General features: G+C 38.9%; 1 protein-coding gene across 37 annotated transcripts in view; it reads right to left on the bottom strand.

Annotated features, from left to right (window-relative positions):
- IL33 (interleukin 33) overlaps window positions 1–15305 on the bottom strand; it is a 158006-nt gene that overhangs the window by 7982 nt on the left and 134719 nt on the right. For 10 of the 37 annotated variants that reach the window (XM_070590052.1, XM_070590028.1, XM_070590040.1 and 7 more), the window contains one exon: window positions 5092–5199. In XM_070590052.1, coding sequence (XP_070446153.1) covers window positions 5092–5188 — 97 coding nt within the window. In that variant the 5' untranslated portion in view covers window positions 5189–5199. Of the gene's footprint in view, window positions 1–2815; window positions 2953–5091; window positions 5200–7772; window positions 7923–11227; window positions 11362–13798; window positions 13879–15305 lie in introns of those variants that run through there. The other 27 variants (XM_008539193.2, XM_070590047.1, XM_070590024.1 and 24 more) reach the window with 9 other exon arrangements.

Raw genomic sequence — 15305 nt, 5'->3', positions numbered from 1 at the left:
ACTTAACTGTCAAATGAGTTCAGGTCATATTTTACTGCCAAATAAGTTACGAAAAACTTGAGGTCTTTAGAAAAAAATTTCATTTTCAGAATTTCTGATAAGGGAGTGTCGATCTGCATCCAATATACATCAATCTTTGCCTAACTGAGGGGGAATGCTTATAGTCATATGAAATCTGTAATCCTTTCTACTTGCCTAGAATACACTTTTAATAATTTTGGAGGGATAGCTATAGTCTATAAAAGTTATTGATATTAAAAATAGCTGACCCATATCAAGGAGCTTTTTTCCTATGTTTTTTTTTCTAGGAGTTTCATAGTTTCAGATCTTCCATTTAAGTCTTTAATCCATTTCCAGTTAATTTCTGCGAGTGGTGTAAGATAGGAGTCAAGTTTCTTTCTTTTGCATGTGAATATCCAATTTTTCCAGCACCATTTATTGAAGAGCCTGTCTTTTCTCCATTGAATATTCTTGGCTCCCTTGTCAAATATTAGCACTGTACTAATAATTTTACACACTGTTTTCATTTAATCCTTCACAAACAATATTGCAAGCTAGGTATTATTCTCATTTTACAGATAATGATCTGAGGCTCTTAGTAGTCATGACGCTTGCCCAAGGTTACAGGTCTGCTGAGAAGTTTTGACTCAGCTGTGCCTCATATCAAAACTACTCTTTCCATCTACCTCCATCTGCCAAAATGCTGCACTGAGATTTTAGGGACTAAGAAAATGCAAATTCAAATTAAATCAGTTGAAGTGAAAAATTTAATCAATTTTCACGAATTCTTATTTCATTTAGCCAAGAAAAATTAAAATCTCAAATAAAAAATTAAATTTGCTACTTGGAAATCATAAAAAGCCTGTCAGAGTTAAATAGAAAAGAAAATTGTAACACACGTCATAGGATCTCAACTTTCAGCATTCTAGTAAATGAATTATTAAGCAACTTGTACAACCTAGCCAAATTTCAATTATTCACAGTAATTCAGAAAATGGAAATAATTGCTTGTGACTGGAATCCATTCTATGATCTTTTTTTTATTCTCCAGAAGATTTTCCCTCCTAATACGGTTTTCAAAGTCAAGTGGAATAAACTTTTTTTAGCTACTATTTTGAATTATCTATACCTTGCTTCCAATTCAGATGGACATCTACCTTTAAGTATCTTCAACTGTCTGAACAGGGCAAGACCACTTAATTATACTCACATCTGCCCTGGAACTCCCTAACATTGCATCACAATTCAGAAATGTCAACTACAGTATCTCACATTTATATGGTTCTTTTACAGTTACAAAGGTAGTTTACAAATCTGTGCCAGAGCCAGCATTGAACTTGGTTTCCCAATGACTAATTTAATACAATTCTTTATTAACTGTACATCACATTATCTCTTCAGAGCTAAAAGGCATAAAGTAATACCACAAGCATGCTCATTCCTAATATAGTCATCTTTAAGTTCTAGTCAGTATCCCATGGAGACATGAAAGGCATCTCTAATATTGAGAGTGGACTCTGTATACAGCAGGGCATGGGTCTTGGGTAGTTGAAAGTGAGGGTCAGGATGCTGAGGAAGTATTGTAAATGTAGAAGAAGAGAGTTAGGAGCTGAAGATATGGATGTAGGGGTTAGCATCTGGTGGGACAAACACTGGGTACAATTCATTGGAGCAGGGTCACTACATTTGAAGTACTGAAGATACATTACATCAGGATAATTTGGAAGAATGCATACTTTGGTGTTTGGGGCAGCTGAAAGTGGTGTACAGGTTGTGTTCTTGGGAGGAAAGCACAAACGTGGCATGGCCATGGGGACTCTGTAGGAGAGAGTGCTCCACTGGGGTCAAAGGGCCAGTACAAGCTTATGTAAGGGCTGTTGTCACTTCCTATGTCTCCATTCTGCCTGTGTCTGAGGGCAGCATCTTAGTATGGCTTTTGAGGAAATTCTCATAACTAGTTTCATCATAGAAACAGCATGATGAAATCCTTCAGGCATTTCTGGTAAGTAAATGGGAAGGGGCCTGGAAATCTTTCTTTAGCTCTGCCACTGAGAGAGCTAGACCATAGTTGACAGGAACTACAGAAGTGAATCACTTTATCTTTCATTTCTTCCCCAAACATCTATTTCACCAAGGTCTCTTCTCATTGCTCTCTACCTTTGATCTGTCTGTGACATTTGACTTTAAGGACCACATCCTTCTTTGACCCCTTCTTCCCTCATTGTCATGTCGCCAGTCTTCAGGCTCTTCTTGTTTCTCTTTGGTCAGTCCATCTCTGTCTCTTTGTTAGTTCTTCCTCCTCTTCCTGCTCCTAAAATGTTGATGTTCCTCAGGATTCTGTCCTTTGCCTTTTTTTCTCACTCTAGACTTTCTTTCTGGGCAATCTTGCTTGTTCCAATGACTTCAATCATCTTTTTGTATGCTGATGATTTCCCAAGCTGTAGCTCTACCTTCGGTTTCTCTCCTGAGCTTTGTATCTATTGCTCCTCAGGGCATTGTGATGGTAGCTATTTTAAAGCATCTCTACCTCTTAAAGCATCTCTCTCTATAATCCTCCTGAACTATGGACATCTCCACCTGGATGACCTACACATACCCCAAATTCAAATATACTCATAAATTCTTTTTAAAAAAAACTTGTTTATCTTTCTCTACTCCCAATACAGTCCTCCTGAATTTTCTATCTTGAAAAACAATACCACTATCTACCATTGTCTGCCCAATTCTTAAATCAGAAAGCTGAGATTCAACCATTTTTCCCTCTCTCTCCATCCCTCAATTTATTCAATCTGTCATTAATTCTTGTTGATTTTACCTTCTGAGTGTATGTGAAATTCAATCCTTCTTTTCCATTCTGTTGGCTTAGGTCAGGTACTCATCATCAGTCCCTTAGATGAATATAGTAGACCTCTGACCAGCTTCTGTTTCTACTCTTGGCCCCTCACTCTGTCTTTACACCATGTTGCTCTAAAATAAAAATATCTTGTTATTCCCCAATTAAAAATTTGTAGTGGTTCCCTGCAGTCCACAGGATCAAGTCGAAGATCTTTCACTGTAACAGATCTTCCGTGGACAGACCCAAACTAACAGGGGTGATCTCTACTAAGTTCTACCCACAACTAATGCCATGTCGGGATATGGGCCCAGTGTTGCTAGATCTTCAGATTTTTCAAGAGAAACCATACATTCAGATTCTTATGCAAAGTTCTCCAATTTTTAAGTGTTGCCTCAATTAAAAAACAACAGTAACACTGTTCAGGCCAAATAAAATACTTCTGCTGGGTGGATCTGTCCCAAGGCTCCCGTATTGTGACCTCTGGCTAGATCCATAAGGAAGCTGGATTGTCAGGGCAGGGAAAGGGTTAATGGTTATGGAAGAGAGGAAGTAGCAGAGGGGAATGGCCGACCAAGGAGAGTAGCTTCCTGGAAATTGGAAAGGGGATTAATTTGGGAAAGGGCTTTTATCTAGCTCATGAATTCCTGTGCTCCGTTGGCACTAAAGGTGAAATGCCCTGGTGGTGACCATAACTCATATGGGACCTGACTGTGTGGATACCTGTAGTGGTTGGATTCTGAGTTTTGTGATGGTGTCAGATTCTGCTAGCCCAAGGGAGGAGAAGGAATTAAAATGAGCTTTCTTGCTCAGGGACTCAGAGCAGTTTATTTAGAAATATGAGATGTGACATTTCTTGCACCTTGAGTTTCGAGAAGTGGTTCCTACCTGTCACATACCTTATAGCTATCTGTCGAAATTTTGTCCAGGAGCATTTAAGTAATAACAATTTTAGTATTAAACTGAGCCACTTTTATGGAAAAGGGACATCTGCTAAGGGACAATAAAAATATTGTAATGCATTACAAAGCCATATAAATGATTTGGGGATTATCTTTATCTCTGTTTCTCTAAATGGGGTAACTAAGCCATTAGGGCCACTGCACCCTTAAAAGAAGGGTTACTTTTTAATTATTGCATCAATGCCAGCAAGTCTGGCATAAACTCCAGCCTGCTTCCTCATTCCAGTGTCTGTAAGGAGACCACATCTCCTGGGATAAAAAGAAAATGCATTCTCTATTAAGAGGGAATCTGGGACGCGAAATCATTTCCACTCAGTCACTGCTTCTGCACAGAGCATTTTGACTCAGATGCAAGTAAGACTAACTTAACTGGTGATTTCCTAGTTATTCAGAAAACACAGTCAAATTAGCCTTTTCCCTGGTTACCAAAGAACAGCGTGGGTGGGCCAGAGCCTCAGTAAGGACAGAACGATATCCTTTAACACTGCTTTCTCTTCTAGCTTTAAAGATGTTCAGAGAAACAGACAGAAGCACAAAGGACAAAGCTACACCAGTCCCCACCATCATTCCTCATCCTCTATTTTCTCTCCAGTCCAACAGGTCTCTGTTAACTCTCTTTTGTATTACTGCTTCCATACGCAAGAGTATATATTTGCATAATTCTTTCCTAGGATAGATCATTTCAAAGATCAAAGATGTATATGGCCCTTTCACCTTAAAGCTATGGCTACTACCTGAGTTTATTTACCCTTCAGCTTATTCTAGACCCTTTGGGTTTGCAACGGGATAGACTTGAGCATCACTTGGTCAATTCTGCTTTATTTGGGGCCTGGATTATTCAAATATCTTTACTTGTTATTCTCTCCTTTATCAGAAGTCACAAGTCAAGACCACAAGCTTGATACACCAAAGATGTTAATAAATGTTTGTTGAATGAAAGTGGGTCAGTTTTCAATTTTATTCGTTAGTCTGGGAAAAAGTTTTTAGGATTTGGCGGCTCAAGATGTATGTAGGGAGAAGGGATTCATATGAAGGGCTATAGTTAAGTTTATCACTATTAGCAGGTATAAACCATCTGAGCCATTCCTGTCCTATGATGTATCATATAAGCAAAAGTTGGCTGTATATAGTCTGTTCAAACCAAAGCCTGCTGTATTACACACTTATGAGTTACCCCTTTGAATTTCAGCTCTTGTGTTCTTAGTAGCTTTTGGTAAGGTAGCATGTGTGAACATTGGCCTCATAAAGATTTGGTAACAGACAAATAATATTATTAAAACAATCCGAAATGCTTACTTCTTAACTTGGGAGATTTTACCAAGGCTTTGCCTGCTGAGCTGTTCGTCTTTGCTGGGGAAGTTTTGCTGCTTGAACACTTCATTTTAGGCTTCATTTTTCACGCTTCTGTTGGATTAAAATGTAATATTAGTCCAAGTGTCTCCACTTGAAAACAAACAGAAATGACTGTGGCTTAACTCAGTTTAAAATTGATAATATAACCTCATAGAGAAAATAATTATCTCAGTAAAATTTGAACATACTATTCTGAATATATATCTATACTGGAATATAGTCAGAGGACAAAAAGAACTGCAAAGGAATCCCAAACTTTACGAGGTGGGTTTATTGTTAGTGGTAATATTGGTATTGGAATTCTGAGACTATTTTGCTCTACTATAGGATACAGCAAATAAGTGGATATATTGATGTTATAGACTTTCACTGCAGGGAAACGAGATGCAAATATAAAATAAGTCAAGAGAAAAGCCCTGTAATGTTAAATTTGAGTCAGCAGTATCAGTGTGCCCATATCTTAATTTCTAAATATTTTCTCCACTAAAAGGAACCAGGACTCTAGATCTTGGCTGAGAAAGTAGAAGTGAACAGGGAATATCCTGTTGTGCCAGAAAACAGTGAGTCATTAAAAAACCAATAAAGTTGTGTCAAAAGAACACAAGGAGCCTCCTTGAAGGATCTCCAGCTGGCCTAATTTGGCACAATTCAAGCATCAAAAAGAATAATGATGATAATTGACTATAAAGCATTCGATGAAAAAAGAAATCCGCATGTCCTGTAGCATTTCTCAAGAATGAATGAATGAGGGCTTTATTCATTACAGTAGGAATGATAGAATCAGAAAAATCAACATCTTGCAGCTCCCCAATGTAATACTTGATTCAGGCAAGGATCGCCAATGAATGCTGTACCTTGATTATCAAGCTGGATAAAGAATATGGAGTTCTCTGTCATAAATTGCAGAAAGCTCCATGTTCTTTCAGAAGCACACTGCACCTGGCTTCATCATCAAGATAAGGCAGTGGGGCTGTGGTTTGTGGAGGGAGCAGGACTTCTTCTCCAGTCTTAAATTCTCTCTGACGTTGCCTGCAATTCTACTAATAGCTACTACTTCTTTTATTAAGCACTGCCTTCTTTTTGCTAGATTAAAGAAGATAAAATCCAAATTATCCCAGAAGTGGTTGTCATTTAAATCTCTTATAAACTTCATATGGATCAGCTCTTCTAGCAACATAAGAGAGGAGCATTGAGTTCCTGGCTTAGAGAACTCATTGGAAGATAAACTTCATGCGTCTTTATTTTTGTCCCCAGACAGTCCCAAATAGGCTGAAATTCCAAATTTTCTTGTTGTAATGGAACATGAATCTTACACACAGCCATTCTATTTGCAGCCAGTCTTATGAGCAAAATCCTTCAATGGTAGGGTAGTCGAGAACTCCCTATTCTGACCCTGGAGTGAATCTTATCTTCCCTTAGGAAATGGATATTATCCTCACACAGCTTGAGGGCCTCACATCAATCCTTACCTTCTTCCTTGGATTCTTCCACCTGTATTGGTCAAGAACATTTAGAAGCAGGGAAGCTTAGACATCATTTTACTGAGCCCCTAACTCTGTAGATGAGAAGGCTAATACTGAAAGATTAAGTGCCTTGTCCAGGATCACAATAGCAGAACTGGGACCAGAATCTAGTCTCCTGACTCCCATCTTTATGCCAGAGCTTCCCTACCCTGTCTCCTTCCTCCGTTTTCCAAATGTAGGGAGAAAATAATGAGATCTAGGAATTTAACTTCAAATGCTCAGTCCAACTTCTTTGAAATAATGAACTTGTGAATATGGTAGTTAATTTGTAATCATAACCTGTGGAATAGTGCAGTTAGGTAAACTTATCATAGTTAAATTTTAAATTGTACAGAAAATAGTTCAAATAGTACCCTGCACACAGTAGGTATTCAGGTAACACTTTAATGATAACATGAAAATTGCATTGCTGGATTTGTTTGTTTGTTTTGCCTTATATTCAAGGATCTTTGTGTCCTAGAAAAAAATTCTCCTGGACGGACATTAAAAAAAGTTGCATTTTCAAATAAATCTTGGAAATGTTCCAATGCGTATTCCACCTCTTGGGAAGTCAGAACTCACATTAGCACAGTGAGGGTTTGAAAGTCCTTCATTGAGCAATTGTGGGTACCTTTGTTTAACTAAGTATTTTAAGTAATTATTATTATTATTATTATTTAGCTTGTATTGTCCTCCACCCCCTCTATTAACACCTCCATGGACTAGTTTGAGAGAACACAGTTGGAGGAACTCTGCTCTTAAATCAAGCAAGGTAGATAAGAAACTAATATATCACATTTACAATGGAGTCACTGATACAGAGAAAGTCAGGTGCTTTTTAAGAATCACATGGTAAGTCAAAAGCATAGTCAGGAAATATTTGCAAATTGTATTCTAAAAAGCAAAGCATTTTCTTTAAACAACCTACAAATCTTTCACCTTAAAAAAATACGATTACTCTTGTCACCATTTTTTTCAGATTTAACATTTACTCTTTACTCTCCCATTTTTAAATCAGAAATATTTCAGAATATATGGCGATATAAATATCACTGATTCTTTTGTACGGCTTTTTCTAATACCACACGACAAATATTCTTGCACACTGGTGGTCATACTCACCCAGGTTATAAACATGAAGGGCTGGTTTCAAGTGATGAGATTTCCTGTCTCAACACTTGGTAGTAGCTGATGCAGTTATATTCCAACTCCACTTATATACACACAGGCCTGGATTAAGCAACATTAAGTGACAGCATCTGATGAATGAAGCTATGCAAATAGAGCTAGTTGAATCGCTTAGTATGAGCAGGAGCATAACTTAACGTCAGAGCCAAATCCTAAACAGAGCTTTGAGATTATTTTAGCTGTAGCACTTTCAATGAGTTATACTCAGTTAATCATTAATTTTCATAAAACTTCTATGACATGAACTCTAGACAGTGTTTATTGCTTAATAGAGAGCATACAAGGATACAGATGGTTTAATTGCTTTTCTCTTTTCCACAGAAAGCTGAAAACTTTTTAATTGTTTTCTAGTTACAAAAATAATGTGTGTGCACTTAGAAAATGTGTAAATGACAGGAAAACATAAATGCTGTAGATCCTGGCATTCTTTTTTCAATGCAGAAATACTACATATATCTATTTCTGTAGACTCATACTGCAAATATTATTTCATAAACTGCTTTTTTCATTTTCCAATTAACACTACATCATGAACATTTCCATATCAGAAACATTCTTTTACAGAAAGTGTTATAAATAGCATTCAATCATAAAACCATATCTAATATTTTATCAATTAACACTTTGGCTATTTCCAGTTTTTTCCTTTCTTTTCTTCTTTGCTAGTATTACCAGTGTTGCAACTGACAGCTGTGTGTGTATGTGTTGTGATTCTTAGTAACCCTTTTTAAGTTCATTGGTAGCATAAATTCCTAGTAGTAGGATTGCTGGATCAAAGGGTACATCTGTCTTATATTTTGAATGATGTTATCCAATTGACTTCCAAAAGTTTGTATTGATTTATAATTTTTTCAACAATCCAGGTGTGTGCTCTTTTCTCCATTGCCTTATCAGCAATGGCTGTCATCACCTTTAAAATGTTTGCCTTTCTAAATGGAAACATTTGAAACATAGTTTCAAATTTTATTTCTTTAATTATTTAGTGAGTGTGCATCTTTCAAAAAAACATATTTGTTGTCAATTTCTGTAAATTATTGATTTACATGAACTCTTTGTAAATTAAGAAATGAAACCCTTGGCTGTGATATGTGTTGAAAATTTTTCCCCAGTACCACTATCTTTAGACTTTGTTAATGGCATTTTCTGTCCATACAAAAGTCTTCAAATACTATGTGGTAAAATTTAACCCATGTTTTCTTTTTGAACATCTGGGTTTTTGTATCCTGCTTCAAAAGAGCTCCCCTCCTCCAAGATTATAAATAAATTTATTATGCCATTTTCTAAAACTTTTATTGTTCACTATTTAATACCCAAATCTTTGTTCCACTATTACTTTTAGTATAAAGAATAAGTTAGGAAGCTTAACTTTCCCAAATGCTTACTCCAACGACATATACAATCCGACTTACACAAAGCTCAGTTTCATATGCCCTGTTGGGACTAGCATGCAGAGGGCTGTGTGCAACAGTAAGAATAAGGACTATGAATTTTATCCTACAGCCAACAGGAATGTTTTGAAAGATTTTTAAGCCAGTGAGAAACATCATCAAAATTGTGTTTTATGAATGTAATTTTATGGCTGTCTGAAGGACCATCTGAAGGGAAGAAAGAAGAGAGAGAAAGGAAATAAGGCCACTTCGGATGCCAGTTAAGATAGCCCAGGCAAAAAGCAATGAGGACAGAGCTAAGCGAATGTTAGTGAGACCAGTAAGGAGGGGTGAAGGTGGTGAGCGCTGCAGGCATTTCGCAGAGCCCTTGAATAGTAGAGTGAGAAAGGGCCCTAGAGACCCCTGTTCCAGCTCCAAGTCACACAGCCCCTTAGTGCCCCAGTCAGGAGTAGAACCCAAGTTTCACTCCCAGTTCAAGGTTGTGTCCACCACAGATCATTTTGGATGTGGGTGTATCAGCTCTGGACTAGGGGAGAGGGGAGTTTAGAGAAGTGAAGGTGATGCCAGCGGTTCAGGGTAGGAAACTTAGGTGGGGAGTTCATTGTCAGGGACAGGTAATGAGTGTGATGTGGGGCAGATGGAGTTTGAGATAGTTCAGGAACAATAATATGGAAATTTCAGCAGAGAGCTCGAACTGGGTTGTGGGTCAGGGAGGCCAGAATTAGCCATGTTGATTTGTTCTTCATTTGTGAAGGTATGAGAGTGTTGGTGTGGGAGCAAATGAGATCGTCTCGGCTGAGTGTGAAGCAGGAGGAGAAAGCTGTGTCTAAATGGAACTGTGAGGAATCTTACATTTAAGCAGTAAAAGAAGAAAAGGAGTTAACAAAGAAGACCAGAAAGAGAAGGAGAAAAAAGAAGTCATATTATGAAGGCTAAGAAAGACGCTCATCTCAAAAAGGAACATTTGGTGATGAGCACTACAGAGACCCAGCTGGGATTAGAGACTTTGGAGAGAGGCCTTTAAGCATGGTGAGAATCTCCAAGAAACTACAATGGACTGCACATTGTGGAGAAGGAGGAAGTGAGACTTTTTCAAGAAGTGTAATTATGAACATGAAACAAAGAGAGAATGGTATCTCGACAGAGTAGCATGAAAAAGGGAAGATGCTGCTTACTAGCTAGGTGATCTTGAGGAAGTTACTTGACGTCTCTAAAGCCTCAGTTTCCTCATAATAATAATTTTCCTAATAATAATTTGACTTCATTACGTTGTTGTGAGAATTATATGAGAAGGTGTATTTTTAGCACTTGGCACAGTGGCTGGCACATCGTGGAAACTTAATACATGTTTTTAATATTATTGTTGTTATTGATTTTTTTTAATTGAGATGTGGTACTCTTGGGCCAATTAAAGGAAAAAACTGAGGTAATAAAGTCCCAGAGAAGGCGGAAGTAGAGATGTTCTGATGATAATGGTGGTCAGGATGGGGTTTTGTGGGTGAGCTGTCGAACACTATTAGAGTCATCAAAACGTCACTGAAGTCACCCAGGCTGACTAAAGCAGAGGCAACATCGAATAGAAAATGAGGTCAGGGTTCCGGTGACCAGAATGGAAAGGAATTCACATAAGTAGTTGGGCCAGGGTTGGGGTTAACAAGGGCAGGGTAAAATGAGAAACATGCCACTTTCTTTATTGGCCCTGGGAGATGGGCATACAAGGAAAGAGAAGGGTTTGGAGAATAGTGGTATCACCAGAGAAAAGTTACCTTTTGGGTAAGAAAAGGAAATAGAAGGAGCTTTTTAAGGAAAATGGAGGAAAAGAGTTAGGAGAGTGCGTGTGTGTGGGAGGGGAACATTCCAGATGAAATGACATACATTTAAATTATGAAAGAAAGAAAAATTGAAAGAATATTTTAACCTATCAAGAAATAGTATCCTGAATAGAAATTCATTAGTTGATAATTCACCTCTGAGCAACAACAACAAAAATGTATGAAGTACCGTAATTTCCAGAGTTGCAGTTTGTGTGGTTGCCTCTGGCTGGAGAAGGCTTCCAGAAACTTGCATTCAACAGATGTTGAATGCTCATTATCTGCCAGGGACTATGTATTCCATCAGCATTAACCCATGGGACCCTGCATGAAAATTTTCATTTCATTTGTCATATTATCTACATCTAATCAACTGGAAAATCATGTATTGAATCACTAACTTCTTAAACATCAGGCAAGGCCTTTTGATTAGTTTTTTTCCCTCTTTTAAAATACTGATAGCCTTAAGAACATTAGGCTGGCTGTTAGTCTTTCTTTACTGTGAATTTTACTTTTGAAATAAATTCATTTAAAATAAGTTTTAAAATAAATTCATTTGATTTCCTGTGAAGGGTCTTGTTGTTAAAATGCAAAGTTTACAAGAAATTTTTATTAAAAATACATGTTCATCATGGTAAATGTGGGTGATAGAAAATAGAAAGCTCAATCTTGGATGTACTAGAAAGTAGTTAAATGCTTTGAAAAGTAACATGACTAGTAATCATTGTAAGGAAACCTTAACCTCCTTGAGATGCCAAGGTCACAAATGAAGCTAAATTTGTATCTGTTTGTACTACAGCACAGAGTGCTGCCTAATAATAACAACAGTAATAAATCAAACACTTGTCTGGTGCTGGGGATTACTTTGGTGAACAAAGCAAACTCTTTCCCACCCTCCTAGAGTTTACTCTCTTTTGGGGTGATAGATGTTGAGCAAATAATCATACAAATAAGTCATTTACAAACAGTGATAAATAAGAATTAGGCTAGTAAAGAAGATAAGGAGGTACAGTGGTACTGAGGTAGTGTGGTTAGAGAAGGTCGCATTTAAGCTGTAGCCAAAGGGTGTGAAGAACATATGGAGGGAGGGGACAGAGGGAGCCTTCTGGGCAGAGAAAACCCCAGGGACAAAGGCCCTGACAGAACCTGTAGTGTCCAGGGAACTGAGAGGGCAGATGTGGCTGGAGCAGAGAAGGTAATAGGGAGACTATAATGTAATCGGGTTGGGAATGGACGAGGACAGAAAGCCAGGTAGAGTTGGGCCCTGGAGGCCAGGGGAAGGAGGTTGGATTTTATTCAAAGTGCAATGGGAAGCCAAAGGAAGGTTTTAAGTAATATGGGATGTGACTTGGTTTTTGTGTTCAAAAGAGTTCTCTGGCTGCCATGTAAAGAACAGATAGAGGGCAGTAAGAGGGAAGGAATGAAACCAGCAAGGAGCCTGCATTACTTCAAGCTCTTAATAATGGTGGTGGAGGTGATGATGATGATAATGGTGACAGCAGTTACAGTGTCTTGGGCATCTTCCGTGGGCCAGATGTTTTACATACATTATCTCTAATGGTCACCGTGACTCTGGTATTTGAGTATGATTGCTTCTATTTTACAAGTGAGGAAACAGAGGCTCAGAGAGAGGGTTTTGCAAAAGGCCGCATAGCTAATAAGGGTAGCAAAGCCAGAATCTGAAATCAAGTCCATTTGGTTCTTTCTCTTAGTCCAGGGGAGCCACTGGTAGAATGAGCTGGAACTGAATTCCTGGGCCTTAATTTCCATTCACCATCTTGTCAAGCTTGCATTCTCTTGCATGAGGATAGGCTCTATAAGGGTATGGTGGGATCATACAAACCCATTGCTGGGTACTAGAAACTTACTGGAAGAGAGTGTCCCAAGACGAGTCCTGACTGGTAAGAGAGAGAGGAAATGGGGAGCATGGCTAAGCTTGACAACACTCTGACTTTATTCAGAGAGATTTTGCAGAGGAACAGAAGGGGGAGTGTGAGAGGCCAGGGTGCTCACACTGATCCTCTCCTTCCTTGGGTGTAGTGGTTTCACTTCTTTCTTGAGGAGGTTAGAATAAGCCATGCGGGAGAAAGGGAGGCCGCAGTTTGGAGAATAGCAAGGCAGCACTTTCCTCACTCAAACTGAATCACTTCCTGTCCCCACTACCCACCACTCAGAAAGTTCCTACATGCCGCTTAACTGAACCCAGGAGAGAACGTTTCTGCTAGGGAGAGGAAACACTCTATAAAGAAATCTGGCAAATCAACCTATAACTGAAGCCAAACCCCTTGTGAGAGGAGGGGAGGGATGGTGTGAGATTTTAGGGAAATTTTCTTTCAAGTCTGTAAAGTGAATAACACTTAGCATTTGTAAAGCATTTCTATGCTTTCCAAGTTTTCTTGGATGCAGTCCTATCCAATCATTTTTATACACTGAAACTACCTGCCCCTTCAACATTTCTGGACTCACACAGCCTCTCCCGCCACACCCCGTACGTCTGGACGTACTGTTCCTCAATTCACCATGAGCTTTCACACCTCCATGCCTTTGCTCGAGCTGTTCCTCTTGCTAGAGATGCCTCTCCCCCTTTGCCTGGGAAACTTCTACTTAACCATTAGAGCCAAGTTCAAATGCTTTGTCCCCCTAACCATCCACAATCAAGCAGAATTTATTGCTTCTTTTCTTACTTGCTTATCACATTCAACTTTATTTGTTTCTTAGCTCCTCCACTGGACTGCCTGCTCCTTGGGAACAAGAGTCGTACCTTGGTTATCTTTGTTTCCCATGCAATCATCCACAGCACACACTCAGTAAATGTTGTATAATTTGGATCAATCCTCGTAAAAACTCTGCAAATTAGACAAGGCAGGCATCACCCACTGGACAAATGTGGAGACTCTGTTCAAACCCCCAAAAGCTACAGACTGGTGGAACTGGCACTGTGGGTTGAGCAGTACAAAATTGGCGCTACTACATTTTGACCTACAAAAATGACAGTTTTATAACCTGATAGAACCCAGATCTGCTTGTTCTTGGGTCAATGCTCTTTCTAAAGCATTTAAAGAAGCTGACTTTCTGTTTGGCCTATGACCCTGTGGTTGTAGGGTGACCAAACATTTTGAATTATTCAATCCAACATATTTTATTTCCCTCCAGTGCCTCCTCCCCATGCCTCACATACTTTGGAGACCTAGCTGTGTGTTGGACCAAATCTTTAGGGATTTTCGAAGAAGCAGAGGTAGAATGACCTTCCATTCCCAAGCTTAGACCCAAGAGTTTCTCCCTCCCTGCAGGGCTTGTCAGCTCTTCAGGTCTCAGTTTCCTCATCTCAGAAATGAAGAGAGTGCATGAAAGCCAGTGCCTTCCTATCCCTTTGAACCTCTTTCCTATGGTCCTGTACAGGCTCCTGGTCCAGCACCTTCCTTCCCCTCTCCCTGGTCCCGCATTTATTCCAGCAGCTGCACCGGCCTCTTGCCCATCCTAAAGATGCCATCCTTGGAAGGATGCACAAGCTCTGCCTCAACCCTGTGTCCTCCTCCTCTCCTTTCACTAACCTTCAAGCACACAGGATGAGGCAGGCAGACAAGGGGGCATATAAGTAACCTGGGGTTTTGCTTTACGTGGAGGCAGATCTGAAATCCAGGTAAGCCATGAACTTGGCTACATTCGTCTTAGGGCAAAATTACAGTGAAAAGAAAAGTCTATAGAGTCCAAACTGTATTTTTGTTTTGTCATTATGGATTCAGAATGTTCCAAGTGCTAGAAGAAAGCAATGTATGGGAAAGAAATAACATGGAACAAACAGGTCTTTGGTTTTAGTTTAACTCTGAAGTTTAAAGTTAAGATTATTTTTTCTTTTACTTTTAAAATTCTTTTTAGTAAAACTGGACAAATAATATACAAATTATGAATTTTATAGAAATTCCAAGAAGTAAGAAAAATTCAATAAGAGTATGCAGAGTTCAAATAAAAGTTCTCCTGTCTTTTTAAAAATTAACTCATATAGTATTTGCTATATATTTAATGTATTCAATCACCATAGCAGTCTTGTCAGGGGGGTGCTATTTGCCTATTTTAAAGATGAGGAAACTGAGGCACAGAGAGATCAAGTCACTTGCCCAAGGTCCCATAGCTAAAACTTCAAGCAGACATTTTCAGACTCTTGAGGTGCTCCAGGAAAGACGTAGAGAAACGTAGACATAGAGAAACCCAACACCGGGTTTCAGAGCTTCCTCCCTACCCCCCACACCCAGAGCAGAAATCCCTTATCC

This window comes from Equus przewalskii, chromosome 22, assembly GCF_037783145.1.
Source record: "Equus przewalskii isolate Varuska chromosome 22, EquPr2, whole genome shotgun sequence".
NCBI lineage: Eukaryota > Metazoa > Chordata > Mammalia > Perissodactyla > Equidae > Equus > Equus przewalskii.
The sequence above is the reverse complement of the archived record's forward strand: the minus strand, read 5'-3'. Positions and strand labels throughout refer to the sequence as shown.